This window comes from Protomyctophum parallelum, assembly GCF_964188405.1.
Source record: "Protomyctophum parallelum genome assembly, chromosome: 22".
Lineage (NCBI taxonomy): Eukaryota > Metazoa > Chordata > Actinopteri > Myctophiformes > Myctophidae > Protomyctophum > Protomyctophum parallelum.
The window spans coordinates 27,626,154-27,648,532 of NC_139714.1; the positions used below are offsets into that span (position 1 = coordinate 27,626,154).

At 42.7% G+C, this 22,379-nt stretch overlaps 1 protein-coding gene across 5 annotated transcripts; it reads right to left on the reverse strand.

Annotated features, from left to right (window-relative positions):
- Nucleotides 1-1,308: 1,308 nt before the first annotated feature.
- LOC310853725 (RNA polymerase II-associated protein 3-like) lies at nucleotides 1,309-22,290 on the reverse strand. Of its 5 annotated transcripts, none has more exons than XM_083758136.1 (17): nucleotides 22,147-22,290; nucleotides 20,263-20,435; nucleotides 17,476-17,631; nucleotides 16,837-16,953; nucleotides 16,284-16,411; nucleotides 15,441-15,562; nucleotides 14,974-15,044; nucleotides 14,011-14,208; nucleotides 12,088-12,215; nucleotides 10,490-10,611; nucleotides 7,374-7,445; nucleotides 6,579-6,673; nucleotides 5,568-6,028; nucleotides 4,686-4,926; nucleotides 3,233-3,330; nucleotides 2,276-2,376; nucleotides 1,312-1,636 (listed from the first exon to the last, which is right to left on the reverse strand). In XM_083758136.1, the coding sequence occupies exons 2-17, from the start codon at nucleotides 20,431-20,433 to the stop codon at nucleotides 1,551-1,553; spliced, it is 2,367 nt and encodes a 788-aa protein (XP_083614262.1). In that variant the 5' UTR covers nucleotides 20,434-20,435; nucleotides 22,147-22,290; the 3' UTR covers nucleotides 1,312-1,550. The 5 variants fall into 5 exon arrangements, with proteins under 5 accessions (XP_083614265.1, XP_083614264.1, XP_083614262.1 ...); XM_083758137.1 differs by having other exon boundaries at nucleotides 1,358-1,636; nucleotides 6,579-6,665; nucleotides 7,375-7,445; nucleotides 20,263-20,439; XM_083758135.1 differs by having other exon boundaries at nucleotides 1,358-1,636; nucleotides 20,263-20,439.
- Between the last annotated feature and the right edge of the window lie 89 nt (nucleotides 22,291-22,379).

The following is a 22,379-nucleotide window of genomic DNA, read 5'->3' on the forward strand; positions in this document are numbered from 1 at the left end:
TTGACTGAACTCTAACCTGGTGTTTACGGTGTCTCTATTGACTGAACTCTAACCTGGTGTTTACAGTGTCTCTATTGACTGAACTCTAACCTGGTGTTTACGGTGTCTGGGTGCTCTATTGACTGAACTCTAACCTGGTGTTTACGGTGTCTTCCATCACAGATCCTCACTGGTGCGGCTGCTGAGAACAACGTGGGAAAAGTGCACAAAAACATATTTACTCCATTGTAGTTTTATTATATATTTTTCATTCTCCCGTTGATACTTTTAGATATATATTTACTTCAGAGAATCTTTGCTGCCCAGTCTTCCCCCCCCTCTCTCTCTCTCTCTCTCAACACCAAAAATAAAGCAGAAACAAATGCATTTGTATTTGTTATTTATACGGGTTCAGAATATAAGTATATAATTATCATACTTTCAACAAAACAAGTTCAATAAAGCTTGTGTGGGTTATGTTTCTCACACACACACACACACACACACACACACATACAGCGAGAGAGAGGGATAACAAAAAAATATGTTTATTTGTAATTCAGTGTGGCGTTTTTGCAACAAAACTTTAAATGTACTTTATAGAAATGCAATCAAATCCTCACACCCTCTGGTGGGACAAATGAGAACTGCATGCCTGGCGGACCAACCTGTTTCTCCATCAACCAAACAGAACATAAAGAAACACCTGCAGGCTCAGCACAAATCAGTGGATACTTCCCGAATAAAATCAAATAAAAACAGTGTATTTAGTCTTTAGTGTGTGTGTGTGTGTGTAGTCTTTGTGTTGGTTTGGATGTGTGGCGCGTTCCTTCTCCTCGTCAGTTAATGGTGAAATGAACACAGTTTGGATGTGTGGCGCGTTCCTTCTCCTCGTCAGTTACTGCTGAAATGAACACGGCAGTTGGCGCCCCTCTTAGTGATAAGGGAAAATTAGCTAAAGTTGTGGCAAATCTGCAAAAAAGAAAATGCTTACCACTTTCTTCACAGATGTTCATAAAAGGTGTCTACTATCATATATACATTTGTTACAACCCAACTCCCTCCTTGGGAAACTTTGTGACAGCTGCTGTAAGTTGGGGTATACTTATCAACCAATATAAAGGCAACATTTTCCAAATTTCATTATACTATAAGTAGCATGTGACATGTCAAACTAGGGGCTTTTCATGATTTTGAATCCATTGCATTAGTTTTGCACAAAAAAACACTCCTTTGCATAAACATGCCCATAGCCGTCATCACATAGCCGTGTGTGGCTATGGCCGAATTTAGCCCAAGGAGTATTTTCATGCAAAACTAATGCTTGGAATGGATTCAGCATCATGAAAACCCCCTAGTTTGACACGTCACATGCTACTTAAAGCATAATGACATAGCCCGACTTTCCCAAGGGAGTTGGGTTGGAACAAATGTATATGTAGACAGTCACCTTTATGAACACATCTGTGAAGAAAGCTAGTGGTAAGCATTATTTTTTTTGCAGATTTGCCACACATTTCGCAAATCTTTCTCCAACTATAGCTCAAAAACGATGAACGAAATCCCAAGAGTCAGACGCCATATTTGTTCCGCAAGGACGCAACGGATGATCTGTCCAGGTCAGCGCGCTCAAGGAAGTCAAACAGTTCTTGCAGAACTGGAAGAAGAAGAAGAAGAAGAAGAAGAAGGGGAAAATAAGGACAAATCCAATAATGTAATAATAATAATAATAATAATGAAAGCGCATTTCACAACATTTCACCCGTGTGTCATAGAATAACTGGTCATTATGAGATGGCACGTCAAATATCTGTGACTGCGTATCAATGACATCATCGGTGGGTAATCATTCAAGCTAACATGAAGCACAGCTTTTTTTTTCCTCTTCTTGGAAAGTTAGAATGTTAAATAGATGTCTTAAAAACAATGTCTCTGTCCTCTGTCCCTACAGACAGAAATGGTACGATTTTTACGATGAGCAATTAGTGAGGACCAATTATATGAAGATAAGATATAATATAAGGAGCAATTAGTGAGGACCAATTATATGAAGATAGAATACTGTATGTTCTTCTTCACATACTAGACTCTAGCATGTCTGAAATAAATGTCAGAGCTGAAATAGACATGGAAAAGGTTGAGCACCACTGACATAATAGAAAGATGGGGTTTTTCAGAAAACTGTCAAGATTTAGAAGACATTTGTAGAATCTGGTTTTGGGACTAAATGGGTGATTGGAATCCTTTTCTAGTGACCGACGGCTGAACAAGACGAGATAAAGATGAGGCGACGCACCTTTCCTCTCCGAGGAGGACATGAACATGACGGCCATGTCGAAGCGTCTCACACTGGCCAGACTGCCCAGGATGTCCACGATGTGTGACGGAGGTTCATTCCTGAAGAAGAGTTGGTTTTATTATTATTATTAGCCATATATCGGCAATAAAAATGCCGGAATGGTCTCAAAATTATACAGATTGATCGGTCTTCAACAGCAAAAAAATAAATATATATTTAAAATAAATCTACATTTAATTTGTGTACCGGTACTCATCTCATTCAGAAGTCATTCAGTTGTGAAAACAGACACTTGGAGAAGAGTATAGGCTATCTATTGATTGATTGAATACTTTATTAACAGGCTTTGGGCCAATAAGTCCCTATAGGGGCCCATAGGCTTGTTTCCATTGTGGTCCTCTGTATAATATCGGAGTCGGTCAGAATCGTTATCGGCAGATATGAACCTGCAGATAATCGGATATCGGTCATAATTTCCTAATCGTGCAGCCCTAATTATTAATTTTATTATACGTCATACTAAATGTACAGATGATGAACGTTCATACAAGGGTAAACATTTTCATCCATGTGTACCACTGGTAAAACAAAATTACTATTTAAGCATTTATGAGATGGTCTTAATCCAGAGCGATTTACAGCAAGCAGGAACACCACATGGTGACACATGAAATACATCGGAATAGGGAATAGTCATCAAGGATCATAACTAAGCACGCTAAGAACCTAATATCTGTCTAAGGGCCAATTCATACTCCTATTTTAGAGCCGAATAAAAGTCGGTTTGGCTCTGTAGAGCCTACAATGTGACATCATTTGAGGTTCGGGGGGGGGGGGCCCTAACAGTAGAATATCTGTACAATGAACATACAGTACATGTATACACAATATAATGCTTATTTGGGTAAGACTTTAGACAGCGAAGCGAAGAGGTCATTATTACAGTTTACTCACTTGGTGAAGAAGATATGCATGGTGTGCAACAGCTGGCTGAGAAGGTGCGGCTCCAGGGAGTTCTGGAAGATCTTTGCATATGCAGCGGGATTTATTTGCTGGAGAGCAGCGCAAAGACAAAAAAAATAAAGATTACAGTCAAAACGATTCACACATCGGTTAGATTTGTTGGAACATACAACTTGTTTCTGACGATAAGAGTTGCTTATCGTAAATCGCTCTGGATTAAGAGCGTCTACTAAATGCCTAAATTGTAGAGTAAGGTTTGAGACCGTGGCAGGCGACAGACTACGACATACATGATGACATACCATACATTTCGTTGAACTGTACCCATTCTACAAACTGTGACTTCAAATGTTCAATCGATCAATCATGGCCGGTTAAGAGTGACCTTAGGGTTAGGGTTTGGGGTAGGGTTAGTAATGTCCGACGTAGAGCACCAAAGTCTGACGTCAATATCGGTAGGGGGCGCAAATCCACGGGTTCGTGTACTTTTTATTTGCATTGTAGGGGGGGATTTTAGATTGCCTCATATAAGAACTGTGTTTTATGGGCATTGTAATCCCCATAGGGGGGGATCTTAGATCACCTCATATAAGAACTGTGTTTGAAAAATGTCATCCCGGCCGTTTCACTCATATGGATATGAAGAATCAACTGACTGAGAGAAAACGCTATTGTTACTGCTGCTGGATTAGTTACATTTTCGCTAGAAACAGACTGTATCAAATATGACTGACTGACTGTCGTAAACGATACAGAGACACCTCCCTGACAATAACGCAGAGACAGCTTGTTTATTTTCGGACCACAACGCTTATAGTAGACGATATTAAGATCACCCCATGTTATTCTCCATAGAGAGATGACTTCCGTGAACCAGGCAGAACCAGGGGATGAGCGAGTTGACGTCAGGACCGTGGCTTCGTGTGGTGCCACTCAACGCCACTACTGGGTTGGGCTTGCGCCAGCAGGTTCGCATTCACTATGAAAACGTTTCCACCCTCAGATCTCCATATATGGAGCTGACCTGCAGCCAGTACAGAAACATTGATCTGACCCCCACATGCCAAAGGGCCAGCACTCGCCCAAGCAGTCTGCTGTCACCCAGGCCGTCTTACTGGTAAGTATGTATGTATGTATGTATGCATGTATGTATGTGTACGTATATATGTATATATATGTACGTATATGTGCTAATAAATAAGTTTGATGCAGTAAGTTGTCCGTCTCTGTTCCCTGGAGTGTGCAGTCCCTTCCTTGGAAGGTTTTTCTCTTTTTTGATGTCTATGCCTGCTAACTAGACTTGCACCTCCTACGGGTCTTTTTGGATGTGCAGGAGTCCCTTTTTTGTCTCATATGTACGTATATATGTATGTATGTCGGACGGACGCAGTTGGCGTCTGGTTTCAGCCACGGTGCGTGCGTCAGTCACACGGTCAGCACTCACCCTCAGATATTGATAAATGACTTTGGGCTTGTTTCCAATCTTCCTGAGGTCAGATTCCAGCTGGAAGCCGGAGCTGGGAGCGGGCGGGACGTCGATGACCTGTGGTTCTGTGGACGGTGCTGGACTCTCTGGTTTAAGACTGGACACTTCTGTCCTCTGTCTGTCTCTCTGTCCCCCAACACTGGACACTTCTGTCCTCCGTCTGTCCCTCTGTCCCCCAACATCACCGTCCTCAAGAACCCTGGGAAAAGAAAAATACACAAACGCATCAATGTTGTAGAAATCACATTAAAATGTCTCTGCAGTGGTGGAAAAAGTACTTGCATTAGGAATAAAAAAACTTTTGAAAATAGCAGATCTACAAGCTCACAAAATCGCTTGTGGATTCGGTCGAAATGTATATAGGGCTGAAGTGGTTAGTGTATGTTTTGTAATAAATCTATAAAGTAACTAAAGTTTGAAATACATGTAGTTGAGCAAAAGTACAATATTGGATCTGAGATGAGAGTACAAAAAGGTATTGGTAAATGGTAAAATGGTAAATGGTGCATTTATATAGCGCCTTTATCCAAGGCGCTTTACAGAGATTGTGCATTACATTCACCCATTCATACACCGATGGCAGCGGAAACCATGCAAGGCACCAACTAGCACATCGGGAGCAATTAGGGGTTCAGTGTCTTGCTCAAGGACACTTCGACAGTAACTCTGGGGGAGCCCGGGTTCGAACTGGCAACCTTACGGTTACCATCCAGGCACTCTACCCCTGAGCCACCGCCGCCCCTATTGGGATTACAAGTAGAAATACCTCAAATACCAGTACAATCTGTCACTGTGTGAATGAGTGATGAGCGAGCCTTTTGAAGCAACAGCGCCACTTACTGGACAGGAGAGGGAGCAGGGAGTTCCTCGATCTTTAGCATCTTGGCGATGGGGGATGTCGACAGTGGTGAGGAGCCATCCCTCCCCTCACCCTCCCCTGCTACGTCCCGGGACGAAGGCGCAGGGTTTTGGGGCACGGAGGAAGACACAGGAGTGTTTTGGGGCCTGGAGGAAGACACAGCAGGGTTTTGGGGCCCAAATGAAGACACAGGAGGGTTTTGGGGCCCAAATGAAGACACAGCAGGGTTTTGGGGCCCAAATGAAGACACAGCAGGGTTTTGGGGCCCAAATGAAGACACAGCAGGGTTTTGGGGCCCGAAGGAAGACACAGCAGGGTTTTGGGACCTGGAGGAAGGCCCTGTGGGGTTTCGGGGCCCGAGCGCTGAAGCCCCCTCGCCCCCCGCGTCAGGCACAGAGATCTCTCCGCTCACTTCCTCGATATCAATTCTCCTCAGTGGTTTCTGGTGATTGATGACAAAATGGAGGTGGTGGTCAAATCCAGCCCAGTCTTCACATAACTAAACAAAACAATGCTTGAGAAGTCAAACAATGAGCTCCCACAAATCACGTTCAACCCAGATTTGGCACGAACGAAAGGGTCAACGAATGGAGAATTTACTCCATATGTGGACGTGCAAATCGACATGTTATGTCATGATGATGTACGATAAGAGCGCCCCTCACTTCACACAGGTGTGATTTTTGAGGGGCGCTACAGCTTCTGTCCCCACACGTCTTAATATTTGCCATTTACAATGAAAGGATAAATTAGGTAAAATGTCCGCCAAATCGATTTGTACGATGAGAAGAGCGCCCCTCACTTCACATGGGTGTGATTTTTTGGTTTTCTACTCGCTTATGTGATGCGTTTGTATGGAATGTATTGTGTATATTTGTCTATCATAAAATGTTTTTTGCTGATAAGAGTACGGTAGGACCCCAATGGATTCATCCGTTTTAGCAGATTGATTGAATACTTTAGTAAGAACTTATACACAGACACTTTCTCACCGCTGAGCGCAGGTGGGGTGGTTTGTTGACGGCCTGGATGGTTCTCCTCTCTACGTTGTCCTGGGTCGCCAGAAGACCTCCATCTCCCTTCATGTCCAATTAACAAAAAATAGCAAAAGATTATTCAGGATTTCAATTAAATTATAGCAAAAATAGCTGATCTACAAGCTCAAAACACGTTGCAGTTTTGAGCTTGTAGATCGGCTATTTTTGCTATGATAGTAGGCCTATGTGTACGACAATGTGGCCCTCTGCAGTAGTGTGGAACTATAGTGGCCCTCTGGAGTGAGTGTGGAACTATAGTGACCCTCTGGAGTGAGTGTGGAACTATAGTGACCCTCTGGAGTGAGTGTGGAACTATAGTGGCCCTCTGGAGTGAGTGTGGAAATATAGTGGCCCTCTGGAGTGAGTGTGGAACTATAGTAGCCCTCTGGAGTTAGTGTGGAACTATAGTGGCTCTCTGGAGTGAGTGTGTAACTATAGTGGCCCTCTGGACTGTGTATGGAACTATAGTGGCCCTCTGGAGTGAGTGTGGAACTATAGTGGCCCTCTGGACTGTGTATGGAACTATAGTGGCCCTCTGGAGTTAGTGTGGAACTATAGTGGCTCTCTGGAGTGAGTGTGTAACTATAGTGTCCCTCTGGACTGTGTGTGGAACTATAGTAGCCCTCTGGAGTGAGTGTGGAACTACTATATAGTGGCCCTCTCCATCGTCAAAGTTGCCCACCCCTGTTCTAGGGTTAGATCTACACATCATCCGTCCTCTAGGACTAGATATACAAATCTTTCTTCATACCATCATGATTTTGTGGAGCTCAGTGCGAGCCTGCTTGTTCCCAGGTTCTAGTTTCAACACCTCCTGGAAATCTGTCAAAACAAAACAAAAATTAAATAAATCTACATTTAGAAAACGACTCCACTGTAAACAATTAAATCTGCTTTCTAAGTAGGGATGGAGCTCGTTAATTTGTACTGATATCGAGCACCGTATCGATCAGGCTTATCGAGCCGTATTCTTATCGAGCATTTGCTATTATTCTGTGGAAAGACGGGAGACAACAATACATTCTGAACAGAACCAGTACTTTTCTAACAGACGGAAGGCAATTGACCTTTTTACTTTTGGAAAATAATATGTAAGATACTATTAACTAACTGGTTAATATGTGTACTGTCAATTTAAAAGCGTAATTTTGATTACCCGGACAGCGCTGGTTGGCAGGTATCGATACACTTTTAGACAGACATGTTTGTCCCAGCATGGATGATTTCATTTGTTTCTCGATCGTCGCTTGTCTTGATTGTTTAAACATGACGTCATGGGCCGCTATGCTCCATAACAGGCTTGATAAACCCAAAGCTTATTGATAACGAGTACTCAATAGACTTGGTATCAGATTATTTTTCCAGGTATCGGGTTTCGAGCTCCATCCCTATTTCTTTTTACGGTTTAACCCATTTAGACCTGAGAACGATTCTACAAATGTCTTCTAAATCCTGACAGTTTTCTGAAAAACCCCTATGTTTCTATGTCAGTCGTTCTCAAACATTTTCATGTCAAGGACCCCAAAAAAAAATATCTAAATGTGTTGTTTTGAGCTTGTAGATCTGCAATTTTTGATAACTTTTTGTGGAACTATAGTGGCTCTCTCCCATACTCAAAGTTGCCCACCCCTGTTCTAGACAGGCGAAGGGGGCCATCTTGTGGCGATAGACTGTAATAGCAGTCTCTGATTAACCCATTCTGACCGGGCACCCATTTTGGTGTCGGCATCATGTTATGCTTTAGCTATTGAAAAATAGCAGATCTACAAGCTCATATCGCGCCACCGAGTGGCGCGATACGAGCTTGTAGGTCTGCTATTTTTGAAAAATCGAAGAGCGACTGACATTTCTAGAATCTGATCTCAGGTCAGAATGGGTTAATCAGACCAGCGTGTGTCCAGTGGAAAACCTCGTATGAATCTGATCTCAGGTCAGAATGGGTTAAAGAATATTAAAGAATAAATAATAATGTTACAGCCGTGCGACCGCATGGTCACGTTAGAATTATACGGTAAAAAAGGACAGTAAGGACAGTTGTTTGTACCCTCTCTCTGAGTTACAAATTGATTCATTATCGCTGAGGATTTTATGTTCCATGTAACAGTGTATTCTAAATGATCTTACATTATGTGGTACAGAGCGCCACAGACAGTCCTGCCCCCTTCGACACAGTCCCGCCCCCTTCGAGAGCATTTTTCCCATAGACAAAGTATTTATTTAACCCATTTTGGACAGGAATCCCTTTTGTTGTTTTAAGCATTAAGCATTAAGACAAATAGCAGATCTACAAGCTCGTAGGGCGACACGGAGCACCACCCTACGAGCTTGTAGATCTTTTTTTTTTTTTGTCTTGAAAATGTGGTGCAAATCTTTGAATATATATTCTTTCAGAGCAAACGATTTTTTAACTCAAACCTTTGCTTCTGATAGGGGCCTGCCGCCAATTACATTTAATTTTTGGGGTTCTTGACCACTGATATAGAAATATTGTTTTATTTCAGAAAACTGTCTAAATAGGTTGAAGACCTTTAACCCTTGGACAAAGACAACTGGGACGGTGACAACTCATGACAATAAAGTAATAAACACAATTCTTGGGACTGAACAAATAATTCGAAAGAAGAAAAAAAGGGCAGGGTACAACACCTTTTTTTATTATATTATTTGTCCGGCCTCCCAAAAAAATGTGTTTGTCATGATTTGTCAGGAGTCGAGTTGACTTTGTCCTTTGGCTTTAAAGGTATTTAACCCATTCAGGGCGGGAACCCTTTTTGGTGTTTTAAGCATTATGTTATACTTTAGCCATTGAAAAATAGCAGATCTACAAGCTCGTATTGATTGAAAATGAATATCAACATCCTAATACTGTCCAAAAAATAGATACAGAGGGGGGTGAAATTATGACAGGCTCCTGTTAAAATATGACCCCCCCCCATGTCAAAAAACCTCTGTTTTAAATATACTAGTGATTTCTAGGGTAAGATTTGGGGCCCTAAAGATGAATACAACTATAACTACCCATTATATATATATTAAATATATATATATATATTTTTTTTTTGTACAAAAACTTTTGTAAAAACTGTGTACATTGGTGACTATAACTATAATCTACCTGATCTTGAGGCCTACAAAAAAGGGGAAAGAAAATAATTTATTTTGTTTTTTTCTTATCAACTAGTCAACTAGTACCAACAAGGTGGACTAGTGGATTTACTAGTTGACTAGTTGCTTAATGCCCTACCCTAGTGCTGCACGATTCTTGCTCAAATATGAATCTCGAATTTTCTCTTGCACAAGAATTGAGATCACGATTTTCAAACAATTCCAGTTTTTTCCTTTCATTAAAAATATGTATTGTCTTTAGTTGCTTAACAATACTACATGGTGGGGGGGTTCATATTTTGACAGGAACTGCCTGTCATAATTTCACCCCCCTCCCGATCTAAGTATTGGACAGTATTAAGATGTAGATATCGATTGAAAATGAATAAAACAAAAACTTTGCAGATAGAAAGAGGATAATTCAATCTTTTCGTACAGTTGCAATGTTGGTGAGTTTAACATTGTTTAATGCAATCAGACAGGACTTTTCTGTTTGTATGTAAGGGCTGTCAAGGTCAGAAAGTAGGTTTTTGCCACTCAGTGGGCGTTCCCGCATAACTTCCAGGTACGATGATGTCATGTGAGTAAAGGAAAAAAAGAGTAAGGAAGCTGCCATTACCGCTCACAATATAAAGACGAAACGCTTATTTATATTTTACTCATGATCAGAGCTTCCGTTGATCCAGACTGTATGACGGAAGCATTTGAAAATTGCGAGAGGCAACACGAGACTAATTAAATCAATACTGCGCATGCAGTACCTTCTTTGGCCTCTAGGAGGCGGCCTAGGGCAGCTCTTGCCGTTGCTCTGCGGGAGAAAGCCTTGGAGTAGGTTGTGTCCAGAGAGATGGCCTTACTGCAGTCCTGTTCTGCCTCACAATACCTGCACACACACACACACACACACACACACACACACACACACACACACACACACACACACACACACACACACACACACACACACACACACACACACACACACACACACACACACACACACACACACACACACACACACACACACACACACACACACACACACTTTTTTTATTTTAGTTTTAGTCATAATCTCTTGAATAGTAAATTTAGTTTTAGTCACATTTTAGTCACCTGCAATATTTGAGTGTTAGTCTAGTTCTAGTCGACTAAATATCATAAGATTTTAGTCGACTACCGTAATTTCCGGACTATAAACCGCGGCTTTTTAGCCATGATTTGAACCCTGCGGCTTATACAACAGTGCGGCTAATCTATGGATTTTTACAGCTAACGCAGAGCCATCTAAGGCTCTGAGCTAATGTAACGGCCACTAGGGGGCCACCTGCGGCTTATAGTCCGGTGCGGCTTGTATACGTACATATTTGGGATTTTCCCTAAATTTGGCTGGTGCGGCTTATATTCAGGTGCGCCTTATAGGGGATTCACACTGAGACGGACTGAATCCGTTTCATTGGAACCGTTTTCGAATACGGTTGCCTGGTCCCCGATGGCCATGATTCACATTGCCCGAGATTCAACAGCGCACCCGGGTACACTTGCATAACACACTTTAATCCTCCTGATGACGGTGTGCTTGATGGCTGGCGCGCACGGACACTGACCATCAACTGTGCGACATTGTCTCAAATTAATCCAGACACACTGAATTGCATTGCCTCTTTGGCTTTTTGCCGTTATACTACTTGTCAGCCTGCCTGCTATTCACTGTGTCAGTCAGTTCTGTGCTCCAGTGTATTAGTTTGCTATGGATTCTACTTTAGCATTATTATTATTATTATTTTGTTTTACTTTGGAAACTGTGCCAAGCAAAGCCCAAGAGCCACGTGTAGTCCGCAGAATAAGATCAGCGCGGTGCTGAGCGTATAAGCAGATTCAACAGGAGAAGGGCGGCGTTGAGAAATGCGCTGGTGTTACGCATCGTGCAGAGGCTGTGTTTTTTTTTGTTGACGCTTGGCTCGTCGACTGCATGCATTCACATTGGAACGATCCGTATCTGAATACACTTCAACGGTCCAGAGACCCTCCCCCCATGCGGTCCCGGTGACGGTTGGGCGATCCGCTCCCGGGAACGGTACGCATCATTCACACTACCACAACATCTGCCAAGTGGTCCCGAGTGAATCCCCTATTATAGTCCGGAAATTACGGTAAATCTACGGTTGATTTAGTCGAACAAAATGTATTTTGGCAGGCCTGGATGCCGTCATGAATGTTTTTACACTTGCTGAATATAGCCGATCCACAAGCTCACAACGTGTCGCAGAGTGACGTGTTGTGAGCTTGTAGATCGCTTGTTTTCAGCATGCAACTAATTGCAGTGTTGTTGGAAAATCAAAAGCGTTGTAAAGTTTGTAACCTCTCCATCTTGAGGTTGGCCATGGCTCTGTTGGCGGGCAGCAGGGCGTTGGTGGGGTCAGCGTCCATTCCTCTACTGTAGCATTCTATGGCTGCCTCGAACCTCCCCTCTTTGAAATAGGCGTTCCCCTGAAGAGCACAATGAATAAATAAATAAAAACATCACCATAGTGTAGGGCATTCACTTCTAATCATTTTTACTAGTTTACTAGTCGACTAGTTGTTTAACTACCTACCTATTATGTAAAAATGTATATATTTGTATTTGTAGATTTAAAACCTGTGTACATTGGTGACTATAACTACCTGAACTTGAGGCCTACAACCCCCCCCCCCCCCCCCCCCTCAACTAGTACCAACAAGGTGGACTAGTGGATTTACTAGTTACTAGTTGCTTAATGCCCTACCCTAGTGCTGCACGATTCTTGCTCAAACGTGAATCTCGGTTTTTCTCCTGCACAAGAATTGAGATCATGGCCCAGGCCGTAGCGTAACGGTCTGGGCACCGGACTGGTGATCCAGTCGCGGTGTGCCGCGGGTTCGACTCCCGGACCCGACACGGCCTTTACCGCATGTCATCCCCCCATCTCTCTCCCGTTTCCTGTCAGCCTACTTTCTATCCCTTAAAAAATCAATAAAGGCGTAAGCCACAAAAAAATATCTTTAAGAATTGAGATCACGATTTTCACACGATTCCATATTTTTTCCTTTCATTAAAAGTATGTATTGTCTTTAGTTGCTTAACAATAATACATGTTGTCACTTGGAGCCATAACTACTGTGGCTTTAAACAGACAACTTCAAAGTGATTAAAGACTTAAAGGGATAGTTCAGATTTTTTTAACTTAAGTAGTTCCGGTCATTTTTTGGGGGGCACTGGGGCCACGCAGTAAATGTAAATTAATCCACAAAACTAACGTCATTTGTATTGTTGACCTATTTCTAAAATATTAGCGCAACTTTCGTTCAACTTTGACCCCTCTATCGCATGGAACTATTTTTTGGGCGTTGTGATATGCACACAAAAACCATAGTTCCGTGTGATAGAGGGGTAAAAAATTAACGAAGGTTGCACCAATATATTAGAAATAGGTCAACAATACAAATGACGTTAGTTTGTGGATTAATTTACTTTTACTGTGTGGCCCCCTGTGTCCCCCACAAAATGACCGGAACTACTTAATATTTCACCAAAACCAGAGCAGAACTCCCACCACGGGACTCTGGCAATCAATTAATACAGTTGCAACCACTTTATTAATGGAAAGTATTTCATACAGCTTAAGTTCAAGAAATCTGAACTATCCCTTTAAAACTCTCTTGAAGTCTCTCTCTTGTAGCAAAAACTAAAATTAATTGGACAGCCAACCAGAGAAACACAGCATGGGTTTTTGCTCTGGAAGCTAAAGGTGATGCGTGGCAGTGTTGATTTCGTCGACCAAAAACTATGATTGTTCGTCGAATACCGCTTTTTCACTGATGAAGACTAAATGATCACTGAATGAAGACTACTGTAAGCTACGATGACTAAAACTGAGACTACATATACTGACAATTTCGTCAACGAATAAAAACTAGACGTTAGGGAGGGACTAGTGGAGAAGAGATCCAGTAGAACTAAATGTCAGGGAGGGACTAGTGGAGAAGAGATCCAGTAGAACTAAATGTCAGGGAGGGACTAGTGGAGAAGAGATCCAGTAGAACTAAATGTCAGGGAGGGACTAGTGGAGAAGAGATCCAGTAGAACTAAATGTCAGGGAGGGACTAGTGGAGAAGAGATCCAGTAGAACTAAATGTCAGGGAGGGACTAGTGGAGAAGAGATCCAGTAGAACAAAATTTCAGTCATGTGCATGTGCGTGTGCGTGCGTGCGTGCGTGCGTGTGTGTGTGTGCGTGCGTGTGTGTGCGTGCGTGCGTAACGTACCCTGTCTTTGTGTACGACGGCTTCTTGACGTCTCTGATGCTCCGTCACCACGCTCTGATGTTTGGGGTTGTCGTCTGCTGCTGGGGGGGCCTCCGCGGGTGGGTGGGCCGATGGGGGGGTCTCCACGGGTCCGTCGACTGCCAGGGGGGTCTCCGCGGGTTCCGTGACTTGACTCGGACATTTAACACCAATCAAAGTCTGAAGTAGGGGGGGGGGGGGTGGGGGCGACATGGTGAGTATTTTGGCCTAAAATGGTCTCTTAAGGTCGCTGCAAACTGAGCTCATTTCTCCGTCGGTTTTCCAAAAGACGCGTCCAGTGTGCAACCAAAATGACCGTGATATAATATTTTTAGGACGGCATCAAGGCCCCGCCAAAATACATTTTGTTTCTGACTAAATCAACTGTCAATTTAGTCGACTAAAACTAGACGAACACTGACACATCCCAGGTGACTAAAATGTGACTAAAACTAAATGAAAACTATTTGTTGCGGCTGTAGGCTGTTCTAAAGCCATGAGCCGAGGAGCTAAGCATGAGAGTATAAGAGACACTTGTATGACGCGCACGCAAAGGAATTCAGATCCACTCCAAGCTGTCAGTTTGACCATTTATTCTTCTCTGCAGTCAGGTAAGATACAACAGTTCCCAGCTAACTATTATATACTACCGGCATGGATGTTAAGATGCGTTGTTGCGGTCAACAGAAAATGTCGACTCCCAGCTCACCCCCTCTCCGTCCAAGTTCCTCAACTCTAGTGCCAGGTAAACGCATGTGTAGTTATTAGCGTGGCAGCGCCCAGCCCCAGTGATCACGCCCACCACCGCTACCAGTGCAGTGCCCAATCTGTCCATTAACGTGACATACAGATCACATTATGGCTCCTACACTATTCAAGAGACTAAAACTTGCTGCCAAAAACAACACTGGCAGAGATCAAACAGTGTGAACAGAAAGAACTCACGTCTTTGATCTTCGTCACTTCATTCTGAGCTTCCAGGTTTCCAGGGTCCAGCTTCAGAACCGTCTCATAATCTGCGTGTATAAAAAGACATTCATATCAATAACTGGCGGGGGGGGGTTTTGCTCCCGATCCGATTCCGATCATTTGAAAATGCCGTGATCGTGGCCGATACCGACCTTTCCCGATCCGATATTTATATTTTTATAGAACACTTATGCCATATCACATCACAACAGTACACTATCCAAAATCAATATCACGATATGGATATCATATTGATACCAGGGATGTCCCGATCATGTTATTTTGCTCCTGATCCGATTCCGATCACTTGAAAATGGCGTGATCGGCCCCCGATTTCCGATCACGTGATGATCGGATCGGGACAGCCCTATCAATAACAGAGCTGTAAGCTTGGTAGTTATTAATACATCATCTTAAGTATTTCTTTAGACATATTTATTTACCTTCTAAGGCAGATTCATAGTTGCGCATGGCGACTCGCGCCGCTCCTCTTCGTGCAAACGCTTTCAGGTACTTGCTGTCCAACGCGATCGCCAAATTGCAGTCAGACTCGGCCACAGCATACCTACAACAACAACGTAAACAACACAATGATCACCACCGGTTCACAGGAGAAAGGCCTAAAGGACACACTCATTATCGGCCTTTCGTTTGCATGCTGTGTATTTTCGGGATGGAAGCGTTGCATCCTTAAATAGACAGAAGTATAGACGGAAGGCGTGGCGCGACACAGCAGTGTTGATTTCCTCCACTGAAACTATGACGAAAAAATGTCCCGTCGACTACCTTATTCCACTGACGAAAACTAAATGGAAACTGAATGAAAACTAAGCTACGATGACTAAAACTAAGACTAAATAAGTAAATATATACACTGACCATTTCGTCAACGAATAAAAACTAGACTAAAATGCTAGGAAGGGACTATAGTGGACAAGAGATCCAGTATAAGTCATTTTACAATTAGTTGCAAAAATGACAAGCTCACAACTTGTTGCAGCGCGACGTGTTGTGAGCTTGTAGATCGGCTATTATCACCAAGTGACAAAATCTGTCATTACGACGGCATCAAGGCCCGACAAAAAAACATTTTGTTCGACTAAATCGACTGTAGATTTAGCCGACTAAAACTAGACTAACACTAAAGCATTCCAGGTGACTAAAATGTGACTAAAACTAAATGATAACATTTCAAGATACTAGGACTAAAACTAAAATAGAAATTTGCTGCCAAAAACAACACTGCAACACAGCCGTCTAGGGGGGGGGAGAAATGAATGGCTTACTTTTTCTGTCTGTAGAAGCAGGCGGCGCGGTTGGTTGGAAGAATGGGGTTATAAGGGTCTGCAGTCATCGCATTGGTGTAGCAGTCCATAGCGTCCTCATATCGGCCCTCTTTGAACAGCTTGTTACCCTTGAGGGGGAAATGACGTGTGTAATATCATTTAGTTTGATTAAAACATGGCCTTTAGTTTGATGAACACATAAAAACGGGGGTAAAACAAAATCTTATCTACTAGTCAACTAGTTGACACACATGCTATTTTTGAAAATGTGACGCAAATGTGACGCAAATCTTTGAATATATATTCTTTCAGAGCGAACATTTTTAACTCAAATCTTTGCTTCTGGGGGGTTCCCTGGAACTACATTATTTTCAGATGGGGACTCGCCTACCAAATACATTTTTGGGGGTCCTTGACATGAAATAGTTTGAACTGACACTTAGATTAGAAACATAGGTTTTCAGAAAACCGTCAGGATTTAGAAGGCATTTGTAGAATCGACCTCAGGTCTAAATGGGTTATATAGAGTCATGTCTGGCCGACGCCACCATACCTTCTCTTTCTCGGACAGAGCCTTCTCCCGGTCCACGGCGGTCTCCTCAGAGTCGGAGTCGTTTGACTCCACGGGGCTTTCCTCCTTGTCCATGTCCATCACGGCCAACGCCTTGTTCTGCAAACCAGGAAACAAGAAGATGTGGTCAATCTGTGCATGCTCTCTTCTTGGTCTGGTACGTTTACAAATTATACCGAGTCACTTAGATCAGTCTGTGGTTTTCAGCCCTTTTCATATCAAGGTCCATTATGTATTCGCCATTTGAGCCACGGAACCACCGTTTGATGACATTTAGCCTCTCAGACCCATTTGAGCCACGGACCACCGTTTGATGACATTGAGTGGTCCACACTGGTGGTCCACGGGTTGAAAACCTCCGAATTATAGACACTCACCACGTCAAACTTATCCCAGGAGCTGTAGTCGTATGACTTTATTCTACTTATAGACACTCACCACGTCAAACTTATCCCAGGAGCTGTAGTCGTAGGACTTTATTCTACTTATAGACACTCACCACGTCAAACTTATCCCAGGAGCTGTAGTCGTAGGACTTTATTCTACTTATAGACACTCACCACGTCAAACTTATCCCAGGAGCTGTAGTCGTAGGACTTTATTCTACTTATAGACACTCACCACGTCAAACTTATCCCAGGAGCTGTAGTCGTAGGACTTTATTCTCGCCGTTTCCTTGGAGTCTGCCGTCTTCCTCTCGCCGTTGCCGGGCGGCGACTTTTTCTTCGCCGTTTTCTTCTTTTTGTAATCCTTGTTACGCACAGGGGGCAGATCTTTCTGCAAGGAAGGAACGGACATTTCCTATCAGGGATGGGTCCGGTTAATCAATTTATAGGACCCTAAATCGAATCGATAATATTTGTTTTTATTTATTAACCCATTCTGACCTGAGATCAGATTCACACGAGGTTTCCACTGGACACACACTGGTCTGATGAACCCATTCTGACCTGAGATCAGATTCTAAAAATGTCAGTCGCTCTTCGATTTTTCAAAAATAGCAGACCTACAAGCTCGTATCGCGCCACTCGGTGGCGCGATATGAGCTTGTAGATCTGCTATTTTTAAATAGCTAAAGCATAACATGATGCTGACACCAAAATGGGTGCCCGTTCAGAATGGGTTAATACAAATAATATATTTTGCCATGGCTATATTGACATACAAACTATACAAACTGGGGACTGGTAAGTCCCCCCCCCCCTTTTCTCTGAATCACACTTTAACTGTACATGTTTTATCTCTTTTTTTTCATGGAAATGTATATTTATTTGCACGTCATTAAATGTTATGATGAATTGAACATGGAGGACCCTGGTGTAAACAAGTCTTAGTGCCGTTTCTGGTTCTATCCTCAAGTAAGTAAGTTTTTGTATTGACCTGTACTTTTGTGAGAAATGTACCCCTTTTGCATACTGTAAAATGAAATAAACATTTCAATCAATCGATACTAGTGTAACCGGTACAGTCTGTCTCACTCTGCGTTGTGTGATGGCTGGTGAAGATATTATGGGTGGCAGGCTTTGGTTAATATTATATGGTAAAAGGTACGGTTGCCCCTTTTCCATCTCGCCCCACTACTCTACCTAGCTGTAAATAACAAACATAATTCATGTTGGTGATTATATAAAAGGTATTATCATATTCATTTATAATTGTTGAGTTCACTCTGTATATCCATGGGCGTAATAATAGCATGATGATGTAATTACAAAACATATGGGCTACATGGAGGGAACGTGTTTAATAAAACTAAGTGGATTGTTTACACAGCAGTGTATTCTGTACAGAGATCGACTACTAGACAATCAAATAAATCTGTATACAAGATAATGTCAGATTTCAGCAACCCAGAGGGAGGGAGATACTAAATTAACTGTTAAATAAATTAACACTTTGAGGGGGCGAGTTGGTAAAGGGGCGAGTTGACCGGTAGAGGGTGCAAATCCACGGGTTCATATACTTTGTATTTGCATTGTAATCCCCATAGGAGGATTTTAGATCGCCTCATAAGAACTGTGTTTGAAAAATAAACATGTCATCCCGGACGCTTCACTCATATGAATATGAAGAATCAACTGACTGAGAGAAAACAGCTAATGTTACTGCTACTGAATTAGTTACATTTACGCTAGAAACAGACTGTATCACATATGAGTGACAACTGACAATAACGCAGAGACAGCTTGTTTATTTTTGGACCACATCGCTTATATGAGACGATTTTAAGATGACCCCATGTTATTCTCCATAGAGAAATTTCTTCCGTGAACCAGGCAGAACCAGGGGATGAGCGAGTGATGTCAACCACGAAAGTTTAATTTTACCACTTTCCTCGCAACAAAGCTGCTGCTCTCCCAAATCTGGCTGTGACAGGCCGTCTGCCCCACATGGAATACTATCGCCATTTTATTTTATTGTGTCAACTAAATCCTCATTAATACAAACTAGATTCTTATAATTTTTTATCCCACGATGTTGTAACCCAGTTTTCTTTTCACCCAGTGCCAATTATCTAATGTAATCCTGGGCGCTACACTTCCTCTGCCAACCTGGGGGGGCAGCGGACTGACCTCATGCCTCCTTCTATGCATGAGGAGTCCAAGCTGCTTCTTTTCACCTGACAGAGGGGAATTTCCCCGGCCGGACGTAGCGCGTGGAAGGGACACGTTATTCCGACCAGTTCCTTTCTCCTCCATCAGGTGCCCCGGCTGACCAGGGGGAGGTAGTTTAGAGACCAGGATTACGGCATGTTTTTGTGAGGGTATCTACCCTAGGGGACACGGGGAGAACATGCAAACTCCACACAGAAAGGCCCTATCGCCAACCCCCGCCTCGGGTATGGGCACTGATGACGCGGAGGAGGAAACACGCCGCCAGTGCCCACAGCGTCCCCAGCGGGAATCGAACCCAGGACCTTCTAGCTGTGAGGCGACAGCACTACCAACTGTGCCCCCGTGCCAAACTAGATTCAACATACTCAAGCCTGCACACATTCTAAATATGCCCCCGAAATATTTTACCGAGCAAATGGATAATAATAGTCTTTATTGTCTCCACATCATATATTTTTGTTGTCATGGAAACTTGTACAAAACATGAATAATTCTACTCGAGTTGGAAGCATTAAGACCCATTTTAACCCTCAATGGCTTCCTTTCTGAAAAATAACGTCATTGTAAAAAGATTCACGCGTTTAGATATTCTATTTACAATGAGATGCGGACGGGAGCTGGTGCCACTTGGACCCGGACGTAACGTAGCACTACAAAATGACGTCGGACTTAAATACTGAATTATATACCTGGAGAATGGAGTCAGGTAGACGGAACTAAAGCCTTCAGTGATGGGAAAAGTACCGTTTTTACATGAAAGGAATCTCGCGGTGGCTTGATCGATGGAACGAACCTGAATCTCTCCGAGGTTTCCCGCTCTCAGCTGCTGGTCTTTGGTCCTGATCTCCGTCTCCCAGCTGTCCAGCTCCCTCATGAAGGTGTGAACGTCCTCAGCGTTCTGTCGCATCTGGAGCTGGAGCTCCACCGCTTTGTTTCCGCCAGCAGCAGCAGCAGCAGCCATCATCTCTGTCTGTGTGAAACACGGTTTGTGGTTATTTCACTCAGAAAGGCTGGTTTTTACAGAGAAGGGCGCCATCTTGGGGTACAGGCTTTAGCTTCCGACATACTATTGATCCCGAAACCTTAATCCCTAACCTAACCATAACCATCGGCCATTTGTACTATTTTAAAAATGTTTTAAAAAAATAGTAAAAATCACACCCGTGTGAACTGAGTGGTGCAACTCCCCCCCCCCCCCCTTTCCTCTCTTTCTCTCTCTCATTAGCAGGCAACAGTGCAGCACTCTCTCTCTCCGTTTCTGGCACAACAGCGCCCCTACTGGTACTAATAGTCATACTCGTGCTCATTAACACATAGGTGAACACGGACATTGCTGTTCCTTGGAGTGGTTGCACCACTCAAAAATGGCAAATAAGTTTAGGGATAAGGGGTAAGGGGTGGCGCAATATTTAGGGCTTAGGCTCTAAGGCAGAGGTTCCCAACTACTGGCCCCCCTCTGGTGGAACACAGAGGAGTCACCCAAAAAAGAAAAAAAAGACAAAACAGGTAGTTCTTCTGACCAAGCGATTGGTTTAGGCTATCCAGCCGTGCTGAAATGAGCATGACGGCACACCTAGGCATTCATATATGATTTGAGGACGGATTAATCACATTAAAAAAAAAAAGATTAGTGATTAGACAGAGTTTTGTCAGAGCAGCACTGCAGCAAAATTGGCTCATAGGAATGGAACAAAAACAAAACAATTAAAAGAATAAATGACATTTTCCTCCTGTGTTAATAGCTGAACAGGATGGGGCAGGTCTACGCTCCTGTATTTTAACATCAGTTAAGGTGGAGGTACTTGGAGACAGATATTTTCAGTGGTGGTACTTGGAGGGGGTTCCAGGTGTCCCCAGCTAAATGATGGAGAGTTGGTAACAATGGTCTGGACCCTTATTAGATCTCAACTCTTGAGAGCGTAAAATTAAACCAAATACGGGTACGGGTCCATTTCGTTTCATTTTACGCTCTCAAGAGTTTCATTTTTCTTAAACATCTGAATTACTTGCTATAGGGATATTTCACTTTCAAATACAATTATCTTACACTATCATGAGTTAAATTATTGTTAAACATCTGCATTACTTTAATTTACAAGTCGTGGCACAATTACAGAAAGCAGAAGTTATCTCTCCTAATGGTACCAACGTCAATACAGCATGAAATTGTGGACAACATCTTATCCAACGACAACAAAATATGAGGCCACATTGAGGATATAAATCTCACCAAATGATGGAGGTCCGTATGAATCAAACGCTGAATACACAAATGGACCTTGATATGAAAAGGGTTGAAATCCACTCTGTGCTCAGTGGATTATAAATTGTTTGGCTATGCGTTGCTATAGGAACAGTACTTTTGGGTAAAACATTATTTCCTACCAGCTATTCATTGATATTAGCATATCACGATTCACAACACTGCAATATTAGGTCAAATTGGACCCATTTAGAACGTGTATGTTGTTATTGTTGTTATTGTTGTTATTGTTGTGGTCGAGTCAAGACTCAAGAGTGAAAATAACACAACAACTTGCTTTTAAATGGACAGCTCGTGCTGCTGAGTGCTGACATGCTTGCTCATTGCTGCTAGGCTAGCAGATAGCTAGCATGTATAGCAACATGTAGCAACTTCACACTCAAACAACAGAATATTGTGACATTATCAACTCACACAGAGCGGGTTATCTGTCTCCGTGTTCCATTCAGAGCCAACGTTCAGCCGTGGAACTATAATTAATTAATTAAACACGTTAACTAAAGACTAGAAGAGAATAATGTGTCATCATTATCTATTACTCCTCTTCTGTTTATGTTGGGCGCCATGACAGCACACGATTTCCCAGCGGCCTTTGCGGGCTAAATAAATAAGAAAATAAATAATAGTAAATAAAGAAAAGATAATAC